Consider the following 18,134-nt stretch of genomic DNA (forward strand, 5'->3'; position numbering starts at 1 on the left):
AAAAAAGATCAGTCAGGGCCTTATTTCGGTTCGGCTTTTTTTTTTTTTTTTTTTTTTACCACATATTCTGTGATACTACGGCGAGGAAAGAGTCAACTGCAAAAAAAAAATATATAAAAGCCTGCTGCTTGGAGGGGAACTCTCCGATGTACAGACAAGTCTGTGGAGTTGCGAGTTAAGACGGAGCGTTTTGGGTTCATCCACTTGGGGCCACACTGCTGTTGACACTATATGTTATTTTAATGAGTGTTGCGGCGCAGTGGTTAATGTGGCCACAGCTCGTGGTGGAGAGGTGCTGCGAAGCTCTGCACGTGTGTGTGTGTGTGTGTGTGTGTGTGTGTGTGTGTGTGTGTGTGTGTGTGTGTGTGTGTGCATGAGAGAGACAAGAGAGATGGTGGGGGGTTGAGGGGGGTGGGTGGGAGGGGGGCTGGGGCTGGGGGTCACAATATGGTTATGGTGACAAGCGCTGGGATAACTCATACCGCCTCTCCTGTCAAAACAAAGACTACTTGAAGTGAATGAGGCCAGCAGCGACATACTTTATGGTAACTGGAGAAGCTTTTGCTGCCACAGACTTTTATGTTTTCCGTCATGTGTTCAGATGGAGTTAATTCTCATTTTACTATTCAAATTTACTGACAAAAACAAAAAAAAGACAAAAGCGCCATGATGGACATATTGTATTCAGTAAGGTCGCCATACTCAACCCAGCAGTGCATACTGTGACAATGACTTAATGACATGAATAGTGGAAATATTACACAGTTCAGTGGCTTGTATTGCACGCCATTATCTCTTTGTGATACAGAGAGATCAAAATTATGAAATATCATGCGACACGTGGGATCTATTCAGCGGTATCACAAAACTCCCATTGAAAAACGGTTAAATGGCTTTGCATGAGGCTGTGTACGGAACCATATGGACGCCTCCACATCTCCTCATTTCATACATGTTTCTTTTTACATCAATAATGCCTCGGTATCCAGTGGCGTTTGGAACACATCCAAAACAATTATAAAGTTGCCGTGGAAACTGAGGTCCTGTGCCAGGGTGAGGCATACTGTCTCCGCTCAGATAACCACATGGAAAGTCACAGCAAACAAAGCACTTGACAGGGGTGCAGAAATGGGGAGAAATAAAGGGAGGGAGGGAGGTGAGGGATGGGCAGAGGTGAAGAGACAGAGACGGAATAACAAAAGCGGTGTTCTTGGACATGAAAATGCAGACAATAAATCCGCGTTATTCTTTGTGAGGGCGTGAATTACACACATATTGTACTATAGAAAAAAAAAAAAAAAACGCGAGGTGAAACATTAATAAGACCAATTCTCCAAACATCACAAGGAAAAGTCAGACTTAGTTAAGGGTTTGGTTTAGGCAGGTAACAATACATGTGTGCGTCTCAATGAGCATCGCCACGGCGGACTAAAACACAGCCTCTTCGGTGACACATGCAATTTTGTGTGCGGAACACTGGGACCGGAGTAATGTATTGTAACCTTATGCTAACCTAATGAACAAGAGGATGAAAGCGGTGTAATGGAGGCATTTTTACATTTATCTTTAGGCTCCTCATTATGCGGCCGATCTGACAACCTCGTTAGGAGTGCACGAAAGATTACCCATGCGGATAAAGAGCACCACCTTCACGGGGAGAAAAAAAAACAAAAAAAAAACACTAACATAAGAATTGTAGAACAGGTAGGAATGTCAAGAGCAGAGACTGTACAACTGGTGTACACACACACACACACACACACACACACACACACACACACACACACACACACACACACACAAGCATACCTTCCCCTGGTGGGAGTAACCGGGCTATGGGAGTCAGAAAGACAATCTGACTGTCCGGTCTGTTTATTCAGATTAGAGCGACCACCATTGCAACGTCATTGCATTACTTTGTTTTTAATCCCACTGATGGAGAACATCAGCTCCGTTTGGGCCGTTGGGATGATAACACAGACTCTATAGTGCTGTTTTATTACACCACGTGACAAAGTGTTAAAATCCTAATTAAATACACCTAAAAAAATTTAAAAAAATAATAATCTTCAAACTGTGTTGCTGTTGTAAAAGAATTGACTAATATTTACACTCCATTCAAAGCACATTTGTATTTGTACAGCAGGAAACACTCCAGACAGCGTTTTCTTGGCTACGTCAGGTCACAAGAAGCAATAGCTGTAACATGAATCAATTAAAACGTGTTTTTAGGTGTTTGTGCCTGAAGTGTCAGCAGATCTGCCTGATAGTCATCGTTTGTTCTCATTAGCGTTTCTTGGAGAAATCAGTAGCGCTTGAGGAAATGAGGTAATTTGTATTCGCAAATAAGGATACTCGACCCAACAACGTCACGTCATTTGTAACAGGAGTAGCAAGTGTAGCTGTGTGTGTATTTTTGTTTTACAATGAAGAGGCAATTTATTGCATTAGTCTTAGTAATGGCAGTGAGGGCGAGCATCATTGGCTCAACACTGCCCTCCGGTGGATGCAGACTGTAATAACACACACACACACAAGCAAAGTTCACGTGCACATTAGTTGAATGTCATTGTGTTATGTGGCTGTTTTAGGATTTTTTTTTTTTTTAAATAACTAATTATGTATGACTGGAAGTGGAAGCCTGCGTTGCACAAACGTTGAGAATAGACTCTCAGTGGTGTGTTAGATGGAGGCGTAGATGTCTATTTCATTTTTTTTTGGCAGAACAACCATATGAGATGCATATTGTGCTTCAGGAGTAAGGGATGGGATTTGTTTTATCTCTCTCGCTGAAAATATTGTTAACATTAGTATTAATGTTAACAATATTTTCAAAAAGAAAAAGAAAATAATTTGGTATAAAACAAGCAACTACATGCCATCCAAGCTTTCGAGCTTTTAATATGGCTGCCGTACTGGTTACACTACCTGGAAGTCCTCTGGACGCTGTATCATTAACTTTATTAACACTAAAACTTTAGGAGGACACAAAAGCAACTTCTTACAGCTTAACCAGCATCAAGCTATGCATCTGTCAGGTAAAAAGATCAACCAAAGTCTTCAATTATCGCTTTACAAAAGATGTGTTTTCTTCACCACTGCTAATTTTATACTTGTGGGTATGTTTTCAACATGGTATGGTGGTAGTATGAAGCAGGTAGAGATAACAGTACATTTATTAGTGAACAATGTAGAATGTATTTGTATCATTTAATGATGGCAAGATCATTCAAAACAACACACCACTGAGCAGAATGACCCTGACTGTCTGTCTTAAACTCCATAATGTAAATAACCAGGTTTAGTAAATGACCCTAAATTAATCTTTACTTTAAATCAATAAAAAAAAAATATATATATATATATATACACATTCTGTATGCTTTCTATACTGCAGACTGTTTAATTCCACAAACTGGAATTTACTGAGCTTGTGATCTGCTCTATTTGACTCTGTTCTAGTCGGTTCTATTTGCTTCTGTTGGGCTCGCTTCTATGATCCCACTCTGCCATTGGCGCATAAGATAGGAAGTGCAATGACGTCGACCAATGGGATTAGAGGTTTATTCCATAGGTTTGGTTCTGGAGTGGCCTGTTTATTATTCGAAGTAGCGGGTTAAATATCGGTGAGTATTTTTTTGATTCTGACGCAACATCGGCCTGTTTATTGGCTCGTGTGAACCGTGTACGATGCGAACGGTGTTGAACTGCGGCGTTGACTGCAGCTCGTCGCTTTGACACGACTCGCTCTCTTTGAATGAGAAAGTGGGCAGATCAGACCTCGGCGTGCGCTCTCTTCACCAGCCGACGGAACATTCACAGGCGGTGAACATCGTTAACGTGGTCGGTCCCAGAGACGCGCACTGATATGACCTACATACTGGAGACGGTCGATGCGGCTTGCGTGGGCTTTTAGGCCTGTTGTTGTTTATGCGTAAACAAACGGAGTAAGAGGATTTATCCTGGTGGTGTGTGGGTGTCCCCCCCCCCCCCCACCGCTGTTAAGAAGCTCGTCACTTCCAGATACAACCAAGAATATCTGTGCCGCCCACCACGCAGGTCCGCAGCTGCTCCGCTCAGGCTGAGGACTACTTCACCGTTTAGTAATAAAAATCGTGCACAGTGCAGCAGAGAAGATGCCCCCAGACTTGTTGCATCTGCCGGACAAAACTACCCATACCCGAAACATAATGTGTTCTCTAATCCACATTTTGTTTATGACTGTGACCCACGTGAACAGAAGGTGGCGCTGTTTCTCAGTTTTAAATATTGCACCCATCAACAGGTCTCCCTCCACTCTGAAAAGATGGATATGTATGTCGTGCCCAACCCGGTAATACCAGGCTGTCCACAGGGACTGGAATACCTCACTCAGGTAAACTCATCACAAATTCCATCATTAATGTTCAATACATGTTGAGACGTGTTCGTGCCGCTTCGTCCGGTGAACTATTACATACACGAATGTTACTGGAAGGCAGAGGAAATGAGCACATCACTGTGTAAGGAAGATATTTGATCTCGTATTTAAATTCAGAGTCACATTTAATCAGACTCGTATAATTCACAACCCCACACGTGACAATGCGCTGGTATTACAGTGCACACGAAAGTAAATTGTTAAACGGGGGAGACGGGAGGAGGAGGATTCTGACATGTCACGGTGGGGAGGTGTGAAAAATTAAATGAAGTGTGCCTGAATCCTATTTGCTTTCAGTTTCATGGTTCTGGTATTGTTCAAGCAGCCTCACCGTCACGCTGACACGGCTCATTGGGGTTGATGTTATTCGTAACACCTGTGTTTCTGCTGCTACGACGAGGCAAAACGTCTCCCGTGAACATGACAAATTGGAAAGGGAGTTGGCTGATGCTGATGCTGCGGTCCTTCACTTCTGCAGATGTGAAACCACAGAAGCTCAGATAGATAGATAGATAGATAGATAGATAGATAGATAGATAGATAGATAGATAGATAGATAGATACTTTATTAATCCCACAAGGGGACATTATTTCGCTACAGCAGCATTATAGGTACGGGTATATAGCTATATGACCAAGGATTCCACGTTAAGTCGCTCGATCAACATCAGTACCTGAGTTACACATATTTTTGAGACCACTGGTACATGCAGATTCGAGATTTCAGCATTGATCTGAAATTTGCTCAGGCAGCGCACGTCAAAAACATTTTTTTTTTAAAAATTCAGGTTTTTGAATAACAAGAACAAAGTTGCTGGGGGCAAAGCGCAGCTGGTGCAGGTGATGGGGAGCGACAATGGTGTTGTCACGGGTAAGAAACTTTGCACGTTTCGAATGCCATCGCACCACAGCGCAGGTCGTTTGCATCGAATCTCAGACATTTTGAGAACATCACGGGAGAAGTCGATGTTGACGGTCTCAACCTGGGGGAGGAATTCACAACCCCGTAAATGTCATAGTAAATCCACCTGGTTGCACTCTCAGACGGTGACATTTTGCACCTCATGCAACGCCAATGTCACTCAAGCGGCTCATTGCTTCAAGGGTCTCTGTTGCTGATTTCCTGAGTTTGACACAAAGTATGCAGTATCTATTAAAGAACAATATACTGGTCCACTTAAAAAGAAGTGACCCCACTGCATGTATTTATGCCCATGTGCTCAACGCTGAACAGCTCAGTGGCCCACACCAGAATGTGGCCTTACTGGTCGGAGATCGAATATGAGCGTGATTATGTCAAAAAATAAAAGTTAACGCTGGCCCTCCAACTACACCTAAACCTCTTGACAAATGCATACATTTAAAATCACGTGCATTTGTTTTTCTAGGTGGATCAGCTACTCATCAAACAGAAAGTCGAGGTGGTGGAAGGTACAGTGCACGCGCTCTACCCCCCCGCGTTCAGTACATGTGTGTTTTAACGGCAGTGATAGCTCATTGTGGAATTTTGTTTTGCCTCCGCGCAGCCCTCATTGGTTTCGAAAGCAACAACAAGTACGAAGTGCGTAACGCCATGGGCCAGAACGTGTTCTACGCCGTCGAGGAGAACGACTGTCTGAGTCGACAGTGTTGCGGTCCCCTGCGCCCCTTCACCATCCACGTCCTCGACAACTTTGGACAGGAGGTCATCACCGTCACCAGACCGCTGAAGTGCATGTCATGCTTCTTCCCCTGTTGTTTACAAGAGGTAAATGAAATGACGGTGTTGGAGGTGACTTTTTAAAGCTCACCAGATTTGTCGCCACCTACCATATCAGCGACGGTTTCTTCAGGAGGTAAGACGATACGTGACACCCTGTCCTTGACTTCTGCTTCACTCAGCTGGAGGTGCAGGCTCCCCCTGGTAACACGGTGGGCTACGTGGTGCAACAGTGGCACCCGTTCTCCCCCAAATTTATTGTCGCGAACGAACACAACGAGCCCGTCCTGAGGATCCACGGGCCCTTCTGCGGATGGAGCTGCCTTCCAGATGTCGACTTTGAGGTGAGTTTATCTAAACACCGAAATCCATTAAATCTGTGAAAACGCAACATGTCACGGTAACATTCTCGCCCTCTGGACATGCTTTTTTTTTTTTGTTTTGTTTGTTTTTTTGTAAAGGGATCCTCCTCATGCTCCGGAGCGAGAAATATGTTTCCAATCAGAGCGGGCTTTAAACTCGGATGAAGCCGTGGCACAGGGCATGGTCTCGTGTGGTACAGTGCGGCCATTGTTCCACGGCTCAAATAGTTTTATTACACCGAGCTGTGAAGGGGATTTGGGTCAGTGATACAGACCTTCTACCCGACCCAGAGGAGGGCTAACTGAAGCATGATATTACCATCTCGGTCTCTCGCTGCTGCTTTGAAGTCATTACGGGGGAGACGTAACTCAAATTACTTTGGCAACGGGCAAAATAGATGGAATTATGGATTGCTCAATGATCTCCCTCCAAGAACACCAAACAAGCTTAGGGACTGATCTTTATCCTAATGCAACACATGTCACCAATTTGTCTTGTGCGAAACTCTTTCCTCAGGTTGTGACCATGGATGAAGTCAATAAGATCGGGAAAATCAGTAAGCAGTGGTCGGGACTTCTTCGGGAAGCCTTCACAGATTCAGACAACTTTGGAATCCAGTTCCCCATGGATCTGGATGTGAAAATGAAGGCTGTAATGATCGGTGCATGTTTTCTTATTGTAAGTTTCAACATTAACACATTTTTTTTTAATATACTTTTAGCTGTTAATGAACATTTTAGAAAATGAATTTGATAACCTGTAATGTAAAGGCACTGCACAGGAAGTAGTTTAACCGCTGGATCCTACTGGAACCGGCTGCGCCGCGGCCATCGGAGCTCTCGACAAAACTTGGGATTCCACCAGACGCGGCGCGCTTCAAGAGCAGCTCTCCGCTGTGCTCCGCTTAAAATACACATGGAGTCTATTTTTAACAAAAAGCTACGTCAAGCTGCGCAGAGCAGAGCAGCCAGACGGGAAGTCAGACACAAGAAGTGCGTCGTACTTTTCAAAATAAAACACCCCGTGCAGACTCTCAATTCAATATCACACGACGACATCAACGCCCGGACATTCAAGTAGGAGAAGAATTGAGTTTTCCTCCTGCTAGCAGGCACTGAATGAGAAAATATAGATACAAAAAATGATGAAGAATGTTTTTTTTTTTTTTTTTTAACAACTAAAACACAGCCAACTGTATTAACTATATCTGCGGGTTAGCACGACAAAGTAGGAAATAACAACAACATGTACAGAATGGACAAAAAAGAAACAACGTAGCCTACTTTGCCACGTTAGAAGCACTGAAATCAAAGAAACGTGACCAAATCAGCAAGTCAACAAAACCTGGCAGACAAAACAGCGTCACAGACTCGCGCGACATCACAGACTCGTTGCCAGGTGGAATCCACAGCTAAGGACTCTCACATTGCAGTTTGGGAATAACTGTTATCAACAACTGGAGCATCAGATGACTCCGTTTTCATTGGGATTAATATGTTTACACAGTTTGGCAAAACCACAGGTGAATAAATTCGACGCTTCAGCTCATACTTTTAATGAACAATTAAGCAATTATATGAAGGGTAATTTAATGTTTTTGCTTTTCTATTGTTTTTCTATTGTTAATAGAAAACTTTTGTTTCTTTTTTTTTATACAGGACTTCATGTTTTTTGAAACTACTAACTAGGAGCCAAACTGGATGAAAAAGTTACATTCCTGGAAGAACAAGGCCATGAAGATCAGTCCCAAATGCCCGAACATAGAACAACCTTCAAACGGATAGTTTGTAGAAAGTATCTACATGTTATAAGTTTGCATGAACAACGAACTAGAAGGTTCGTTTTAGTCATAACTGCTCAGGTCGGTTGTAAAATGATGTTACTGGGCTGGGGGTGCACAATGCAGCGGTTTTAGATTCGTGGAGAAGTTTATTTTGTTTAGTTGGCTTTTTTTTTAGATGTGTGTTTATATTATGGTCACTGATCCCATCTGGGCCAAAACCTTTAGCTACTCCTAAAAAAAACAACTAAAAAAAACCATCCATATCCAAGTAAACAAAAAGGGAACACAGCGAAGAAGTGCTGTTGTGCAGTTTGTTAAAGAAAGAAGTTGATGTCATTGTACTGAGTATGCAAATTGATTTAGCCCTATTTTGTAATTTGGTCATATTATTAGTCAGCTAATTTCCTTTGCTCACAGCTATATTGTGTGAGAACTAAAAGACTCATGTAATGTAGTAGTTTGTAGTTCCGGTATCCAACGCCCTTATTTACTGATTTATATTTTGGTCAGTTTAACACTGTCAGTTGAGAGCAATGTGTGTGTGTGCACTGCTTTGTGTGCGTGCTATGAATGTACTCGTGTGTGTTTTAACTGAAACGTAAATGATCGTATGCTGTAGGATACAAAGTATTTATATATTTTCGATGCCACAATATTTATGCATTGTGAACCGTGTGGAGGTTGTTGTTGTTTTTTTTTTTGGAGTGGGTTACAGCTCGATGTACTGTCCCCGTCTTGTCCTCAAGAGGGCAGTAAATGTTAATTTAAGAGTAACCCACCGCGGTCCAAACAAACAACCTCAACACCTGCTTATGCCAGAGGATTTTATTCAAATAGTAGTGTCTGATGACATTGTATATTTTTGGACAAACTCAGGTTGAAATGCATGCTACTGTATTATAGTGTTGGCTACTGCTGGCTCCGGGAGTTACACACCTGCACCTGATACGATGTGAAGATGGGATTTTCTTTGGACAGTATTTTGTACATTAAACTTAATATCCATATTTTGCATTTTCTGCTATATGAACTTGAATTTTGATCATTTCCACAGTTATATTACGCAACTGATGGTTCAATACGTGTCAAAATACAAATGTTTATTAAAACGATTACAGTTTACAGGATAACAGTTTCCATCCAATGACCACTGCACCGTACTGAAATGTAAAATTTGAATATTTAATGACTATTGCCAATAATCAGATTCGACATTATATACAGTAAAGAACTAGTATTATGCGCGTAATACATTAGCATAAAGACCAGCAAGAGTTCTTGTAGAGTCATTAACCGTGTTAAAATGTCCATCTTAAGCCATTTTTAAAAAAATATATTAAGTCTCAAAAGCTGGAAGGTTTTTTTTTGTGTAAAATGGACGATATACTGCCAGTTGGAGGAGCTAACGTTGCCAGTGTAGATTGAAATGTTCTTGTGTTGTTCAACAGTGTTTTATTCTGCCTCTGCCTTCAGTGTATTGACACTTGTTTGTAGAATTGGATTTTTGGATTGGATTTATCTCACTCTTTACGTGCAGTGTTTTTTAACCGTTGATTTCAAGACTGAAAACATGATTAGGTACTTAAGATGGATTTTTTTTTTAAAGTCCGTTTTGTTTTCACGACGTAACATTTGATGAGAAACGACTCAATTTAAAAGGCAAAGTTGAGTCACGTTCTTGCCGATAGCATGAGCCTGTGTTGTTTCTCAAAAAGCAGTAATAGTATAAGATGCCGGTGCTACGTCCTCTGAAGGCTCTTTGATTGTGTTTCGAAGCCAAAAATTGAAGTAAGAATGTGACACAAAGGGAATTTTGCTATTCTCGGTCAGTTATAGTATATCAAAAAAGTCCTTATTCTTCTACTTTGCACTAATACTGTGAACTAATAGACCGTTTCGTCATGCTATGGAGGAAAATTGAGCTTAGCTTAAATTGTGCAACTAGTCCATGAAACCCTTCAATAAAACAAAAAACTAAATGGTGATGAGTGCAGTTCTTTTGGTTTTTGTTTCTTTATATCCAAAATCCATGAATCAATGATACGAATTACATGAAACAGCAATGTGAAGGGTAACAAAGACGGTAAAGAGAACATTTTCTTTTTTACCTTTTTAATTAAGCCATTTAACTGGAGCTGTTAACCTTGGGGGTAACATAAAGACCTCTTGTTTGAAACAGCCTTTTTAAGCTTTTGTAATCACATCACCGAGAAGAGATGTGCTGGAACTTTGTCAGTAGCTAGGCAAGAATAGAAGGTTTCATAAATCCTTGCAGTTTCTCGTACAGTTTGGAACAGCTCGAACATGTTTTTGCAAAGACTGTTAATGTCAGCACCTTTTCATTATGACATTTAATTGATGCAAAATTCACTGCTTACAGAATGATTCTCTGACAATTCAGTGGGGTCGTGTGTTCACGGACATCATCAGCACATTGTGTGACCATTCCTACAATACAAACATTTGAGGCCACAGGTCTCTTGCGTGTAAAGCAGAAAACAACTGCACCATCTCAGACCGATGAATTTCAGCCGGCCTTAAATTTGATTTAAGGCTGGCTGTTTTTAGTGATAGTGATGGTTTACACTTCACAGGAATATGTGACGCAACTCTTGTCAAGAGTGCTGTGGGTTATTCAGCTGCGGTTGGAAAAAAGTGGGGGAGCACAGGGAGGAGAGACGAGATGGGTATTAGTCATGCTAATGACATGGGTTTAGGAATGGCAGTGCTGATCTTTTCAGTGGAAGGTGAAGTTGAATGTTGGTCAATTTGTCGATCGATCAGTCCACTACTTTTCGCCAATATGAAGCGGCTCAATAACTATTGAACAGAATACATATTGGATCTATTAGATGTACTGTCTTTGGTGCTAATTAGAAGATACTAGATCGCTAAGGCACAAAACGTTGATGAGCATGGTCTACACCCACTAAACATCACAATGTCAGCGTTGTCTTTTACCTATTACAAACCAGTGACAAAGGTTGGACCACGGTTATTTGACGAACATTCAACCATTCTTTGCAAATTCTAACCAAGACAGAAAAATCCCTGGTCGTGACAGTTCAGATAGGACGCGCATCACAACCCCACAGAGAAGCATAACAATTAAATCGCAAGCTGGAAATGGGTGTGGGCAGACAACAGGGCAACTTGTTGAATCCTTGTCCGTCCCGCCTCGAGATGTGGCGAAGCCGAATTGGACAATGAGGGCTGACCCTTTCAAAAATCAAATCAAAGTGGGTGTAAAACCCTGGTTGGCCCCTCTGTGTGAAAGGGGTATTCCTGAGTGTGTTTGCATGCTCACATTATCAGTTAATAATTATAATAATAATTACTTGGGCGTTTTTGTTTAGCCCTTAAGCCAAACTAAAAGTATGCTGTGACTTCTCTTCCAATACTTCATTGGCCTCAACATAGGTATAGTTTTTCTCATATTTGGTAACGATGTTCAGATATTCTTTTTAAACAGAGAGATTACAAGTATGATTTTGGTCTTCTACAGAGAGTGTTACTCTGTGGGTTATTTGTAGCCTTAATTCTGCTACGTCAGTGAGTGTTTCTAGGTCTGTTTTGTCGTGAGACTAAATGGGCCTCAAACTAGTTTGGTTAGCCCAGTTTAATGTGCAGGAGTCTCTCGAAGCTTCTGTGATGTCTTTTGCTGTCACAGAGAAAATAAAATCTATGACAAGTGAAAAGTTCATGGAGTCTCCCGATGCTTTACTGCAGAAAAGTGTGAAAGTGAGAATAAATAAAACCAAACATCCCCGAATTGTGTCTTTCACAGATGATGAACTCCAAAAGTCTGTAAAATGGTGGCGGAGAAAATGATTCAGAGAAAAAAAATGAGAGAGGAATGGACTTTACAACAATTCAGAGAGCTGGCTTCTTCCCCCTTCCCCAAGTTATCGAAGTACATAATACACAGAAAGGGTCCAAAAGGTCATTTGCATCATCGTGGAGCTTCATTACTTCACAATTTGCAAAAAATTTAACATATAAAGCAATGTTTAAGCTACTTTTTGTATCCTCTTCATATTGAACACAATTTCTGGTTTCTGTATTCTGACAATTTACCGTCGCCACTTTGGTCCTTGGTTGCTGACATCACCACCAAAGGGGTTTAACCTCTCACCTTTGAACTCCTAGTGACCACACATTTTAATTAAAGTCACTGGGAACATTCTCCCACTTAAAGTTAGTGAAGAGGCAGCAGCTGTGAGTGTCAAAGCTTTTTCCTCCAAATAAATCTTTTTGAGACCTCCACAGAAATCAACCCATTTACTGGTGTACTGTAAGAGAACAGATGTTTCTAGACTCTCCGGAACCATGATGTAAGACAAACAACTCCACATTTGAAATGAATTAAATACCCAGATCACACAAATGTGATCTCACTTATAATAATGCAGTAATTGTTTGCTGGGTCAGACGTCCCAGAGAGGGAAAAAAAAAACAGATTTCTTCTCCAGCTACAGTATTATGTTTTTTGTAACACTCCATTTCAAACAGTTCCCTCATGATTCAACACATACCAAAGCTTTGCATCTCATAAATTGTGTAGTAATTTTGTAACACGTGCATTTAAACGCGGCACACTTGGTTCCAAAAGTGAATTTGATGTCTGGGACTCAGGAGATTCAAACAACTTTAAAACATTCTGCCCAAGTGAGTGAAGTAGATATATCAGTTGGGGCAACCAGCCAGCCCCATGTTGTAAGTGCTTTACAGTACTGGCAGATTAACGAGCTGTGGCTGATATCCTTTTGTTGTTTAACAGAGCTGCTTGGTTGAATCACTGCACACATTTTGGACCATGTTGAAAGACTTTAAAATGAATTTTAAATGAAACCGAGAATATTAAAAAGGACTATTTTCTGACTGTATCCTGACCAAATCCGCAAAGACCAGGGCCTTCATGGAAACTACATTTAAAGTCTGTTTCGAACCAATATGGAACAGAAAATAAACTTTTCGCATCACTGTTGCTGCTCAACATGTACTGAGAATGAAGTGGAAAGCCGTTTGTTTTGTGTTAGTTTGGCTCCACCGAGCTCCCAAAAGTATACAGTAACTGGAATTCTGGGTATCTGTCTTTTAAACCCACTGTGATAAACAAATGGCTGAAGCAACATCTGTGCAAACGCAGCCTATAAAAACAAGTTGTGCACACAATGGGTGGAAGAGAGCAGATGTTAAATATATAATGGGGGATGGTTGTTTACTTTTACACTGGCATTCCAAAAAAAACAAATCTAGGACTAAAGATAAATTTGCTGCAATTCATGCGCCACACTAATTAAAGACTGAGACTGAGAAGGGTCTAACAGATCTACTTTAAGGACCATTACTTTTTTTTTTTTTCTGTTTTCATTATATTTTGTATTTGGTTATATGCAGATGACACAGTTAATTACACCTCACCCGATATACAGAACCTAAAAATCAAAGCTTCGATATATCGATAAAAGGCCATTACATTCAAGCCCTTGCCAAATGCGATCACACAATGCTGATTGAGCACCACCAGATAGATATTTCTGTATTTCACAGACATTAAATCTGGTGTCCGGTGAAACATTCCTGCCCTGGCCGGGTGAATGCACACCGGGCATGCGCTATGAGCAGGGCAGGGCGCGCGTCCCACAGTCTTCAGCCGGCTGACTTCGGGTTATTTCCATTTTTAGCTCTATGGTAATTTGATCAGGGATAAAATAATTCTATCGTGCGAATGTTCAAGATTTTCAAAATATCACAAGACTGTACGGATCAAATGCTGATTGTGAAACGAGTCGTTTTTCACGGGAGTTGTGACCCTTTAAAACAAGTTAAAACGATATATCCACTGTTTTACAGCCGGAACGAAGTACGAGTCTGGCAGAAGGGGGAAACAAAAGTTCTGCAGTGCGGTGATGAGTAATTTTACTGAGGGTTCTCTTTTCAAAAGAGATGACTTTGAAAGGATTGAATATCTGTAGATGTACCTTGAGGCGTCCTTATCATAAGCATGGTTTTAATGTATGACACACTTAAATGGTTACCACTTAAATCACCCTTTCTCCCTTTTGCTGTTAATTTCTAAAAGAAAATGGAGATGTGTTTTTAAAATAAAAAAAATAAAAAACGCCCCATCAGACTGAAACTTTTTTTCATGTTCTGTTTTAAGTGACTGAGGATGCACCGTCGAAGCGTTTGGTTAAGGTTTTGAGAAGGTCGTACCGTTGGTTGAGTAAGAAAAAGTAGAAAAGGAGTTGAAACAGATTTGTTGACGTTTTACAATATTTCATTGAAATATGACAAACCCAAAGCTTTTCCATGTCTTTAAGGCGGTAGTCAGGACCCAAATCTAGTCTACAGTTGTGACCTCTGCGCATCAAACCACACCCAACCATCTCCCCGTGACCACTGGGATATATAAAGATGTCACATGTCAGATGGATCGGAACAACTGCTGTCAGTGAATTGAAGTCAAGGCAACAATTAAGTGTCCTCTAAACAGTAGTGTATGAACATATTTCTTAAAGTGGTGATGTGGCACTGGAGGCACAGGTTTACTGCAAGGTTGAATCCTCTTCTCCTCAACCTACTTCTGGTACGTGTTTATTTTTTTTTTTAAAGCTTTGTGGTTTTAACATTACCGCCTAATGATGACATTTAAATGAAAGACTGGTGAAAGAGCTCATTATGTATAATTTTCGAGGAACACTGCCTAAAAAAAAAGTAGATCCATCCAGCAGTCAATGCAAATTTAAAGGACTGAAAATCACACGGGTTTAAAAATTACAAACATCTTTAACCGTGTACGCAATATAATTTGCAACTCGTGACTTCACGGTGAGCTCACGGCCTGTTTTTTTGAGAAAAATAGATAAAAGACCGGACCATGATCAAAATGAAGGAATCCATACTCAACCCATTTCCCCTTGTGCAGCCAGCTTCTGTGTTGACATGAAAAATGTATACGCTGTGCTTGATAAGAGTTCTTTGGTCTTTTGATCAAACGTGTTAGCGAACCCCCCTCCACACGCCCCCTCCAGGCAACCCTAGACCACACCCTTGGTCAATGGGCACCCTGGATCCCCATAAATGTGACCACACTAGCCAGAACGAACCAATGAATGACGTAGCGATGAGCTCCCGGGGAAGATGAGAAAATTAATACTCTTTCCATTGATCTGGACTAGTAATTACACTTTGAAGTGATCTAAGCATTTTACGCTAAAAATAAAACCCATTCTTTTACAATCACGGTGCAATTGTGGCTCCTCAGGAAAGGGAACGAGACCAAGCTTCTAGGATATGTGACTCACCAGTACAATTGCAAAACCAGCCACCTCCACCACCAAAAGCAGGTTACATTAAAAATAGAACAGAAAGTGGAACGAAACCCAAGATGTGTCCCAACCACTGACAGATAAGTGATTTTAGATTTGATACAGCCTAAAGTCGTGCACTGACATCAATGAAAGGAACACTAAATAGTGTTTTACATTGTGTGCCCACCATTATTGATGGTAGTCATTACAAAAAGAAGCAGTTTCAAGCATTACTTTTCCATGTGTCCGTTTCTCTTTTACAGTCTGCCCTACTAATGAATCATCCGTTTCTTCTTGCAGCTTAATTAAACTTAAATAGCGCCCATAAACCCACTGTCTCCACAGAAGTACCGAAAATAGAGGACGGTTGGCTGTCGTCAGCTAGCTATAACACCGTTTGGTCTTTTCCCTCATGCAAGGACAGTGGAGGCCTGTGTGTTTTATTTGGCACTAAATAAGCTCAAACTAAAAAGCAGGCTCAAGAACACGCCACCTGGAGGCTTTTTAACAGTCTGTTCTCCATTTTAAGGTCGATAAACAGCTGAGTTTAGCTGTGTCCACGCGTGCTGCCGTTCAAAGTCTGGTAGCGTCCAGAGATACCCAGGCAGATAATGAGTGGGGATAATCATGTGCAGGTGTGCCTTGTTGTAATGATGAGCTCCCGGCTTTCTACTCCGTCCTCACCTCCCCTCACCGCAGCAGTCTCCCAGCTTCTGTATTCTGCATCTGCCAATTTTTGGTGTAATTAAATGTAATTTTCTCACCAACACGTGTATCCCAAACTTAAACTTGTAATCAGTGCCACTGCCACCACCAACGGGCACTTAAGACACGTCATATTTCTGCAAGTGCTGAAATAGAAAGGTAAAAGTCCATAAATGGCCTCATCATCCTTTCAAGCTCACGTCTCCCAGTACAGGGCTCCAATAGGATATTAAAAGACTCACAGGACTTCTGGACATTTTGGTGTAATCAAAGCCAGAGAACATTTCACTGGCTTTTCCAAACATTTGGTGGGTGTTCGGCTTTGAGTTAGAGAGCTGAAGGAGGACCCAGCGTATTCCCTATCCCACAGTGCCAAGATGCAACATTAAGCTCTGCACCACAAACACTTTTATTTTCCTGCTGCAGAGTTCCCTCGCAAAGCCGCAGGGAAAAAAAATCCCTGCTAGATATTTGTCGCTGAACTGTGAAATTACACTTTCTTTCAGGCTTCTTTAGATTGCAAAAAATAGGACTGATACCTTTGGGAAAGTACTGAGATAAGGGTCAATGTGCTGTTTGAACTCAGGTCTGCGTTTGTCTGAGTTTCAGAGGAAGAATTCCCTTTTTCTGGTCGAGACAGACGGCAAGATTTAAGGTGGTAATTTTCTCATGACACACTAATTTCCATAAACGCGCTTTGCCCAGCGCTCACTTTCGTGTCAGTCGCATGCTGAATTACTGTAAAGACTATGGCGGAAGTCCAACTACCCTATACCCGATGTTGAGGTTTCTGGCATGGCTCGACATTCTCGGTTTGTCAGGGCCTCACTGGTGAGACGTAATTTATCTCATAAAAAAAAACTATGCTTTCAAAACAAACCCAGTGATGTCATGAAGGGAAACAATCCGCTGGCAGCCATCACAACTGCAATGCAAAGTCATTGCCAGGAAGGGATGGTTTGAACTGGGGGGGGGGGGGGGGGGTCTGTTGCTCTTTATAAGGAATGAGAGACGTAGATGAGATGAAGCAGTGGTTTCAAGGTCGGCGGAGACACTGGGAGACAGATGTAATGTGACGCCAAGGGGAAGCTGGATTTAATATCTGGTTTCTGTTTTCCTTCATTCTCCCCGCTGTATGTGTAAATGCAGCAACAGCTCGAACATCTGCAGCAGCAGTTGACTGTTTAACTTACCATCATCTGCTAGATGATGGCCAACGTTTATCTACTGTACTGTAGTGATTATTTGAACAGTTAAACATGTATTTCAATAATTGATTAATCATTTAGGTTATTCTTAAAACAAAGCAATTTTCTTAAGTCTTTGTTACAACAAAGTAAATACTTGATCACACAAAGTAATAAGAAGACATCACTTGGGCTCTGAAAACTTTTTTTTTCCCCATTATTTTCTGACTTTTTAAAGCAGCTGGCAGAATAAAAATAAATGTCAGTCACAGCCCTAGTGGACAATCATACTCGTGTACATACGTGTCATTTATCATAGCTTACTGTTACCTTCACTCCACTGCAGGTCACAGGGAAATGGTGTGCAGAAGATATTATGTAGCCTAATGTTATATATTTAAACACAACAGTAAATAAGGTGGCTAGAAATAGGATTTTTACTCAAAATACTTCTTCCACTGCTGGTATGGAAGGATTTTTTTTTATAAAAAAATGTTGTAACCCCATTTGGTGCAATTAAAGTCATGGAAACGCTATGTGCTCTAAAAAAAAAAAAAAAAAGGGGGAAAGATGAAATGTAATGTAAAAAACATGTATTCAATTCTTTGAGAATAAACTTCTTAAAAAGTCTGTTCTGTAGTGTTTTTTCCAGGATGTATAC

General features: G+C 41.2%; 1 protein-coding gene across 2 annotated transcripts; it reads left to right on the forward strand.

Moving 5' to 3' along the window:
• Positions 1–3,554: 3,554 nt before the first annotated feature.
• On the forward strand, positions 3,555–11,966 carry LOC138204308 (phospholipid scramblase 1). 2 transcript variants are annotated; one of them, XM_069159454.1, is made up of 7 exons: positions 3,555–3,626; positions 4,286–4,375; positions 5,809–5,851; positions 5,947–6,167; positions 6,302–6,463; positions 6,999–7,160; positions 8,141–11,966. In XM_069159454.1, exons 2-7 carry the CDS (start codon positions 4,307–4,309, stop codon positions 8,168–8,170), a joined length of 687 nt encoding a protein of 228 aa, XP_069015555.1. In that variant the 5' UTR covers positions 3,555–3,626; positions 4,286–4,306; the 3' UTR covers positions 8,171–11,966. The 2 variants fall into 2 exon arrangements, with proteins under 2 accessions (XP_069015555.1, XP_069015556.1); XM_069159455.1 differs by lacking the exon at positions 3,555–3,626 and adding an exon at positions 5,209–5,291 and having other exon boundaries at positions 4,309–4,375.
• Positions 11,967–18,134: the final 6,168 nt, after the last annotated feature.

The sequence above is a fragment of the Embiotoca jacksoni genome, unplaced genomic scaffold, assembly GCF_022577435.1.
Source record: "Embiotoca jacksoni isolate LCO1_2020_lvr unplaced genomic scaffold, fEmbJac1.0.p SCAF_25, whole genome shotgun sequence".
Classification (NCBI taxonomy): domain Eukaryota; kingdom Metazoa; phylum Chordata; class Actinopteri; family Embiotocidae; genus Embiotoca; species Embiotoca jacksoni.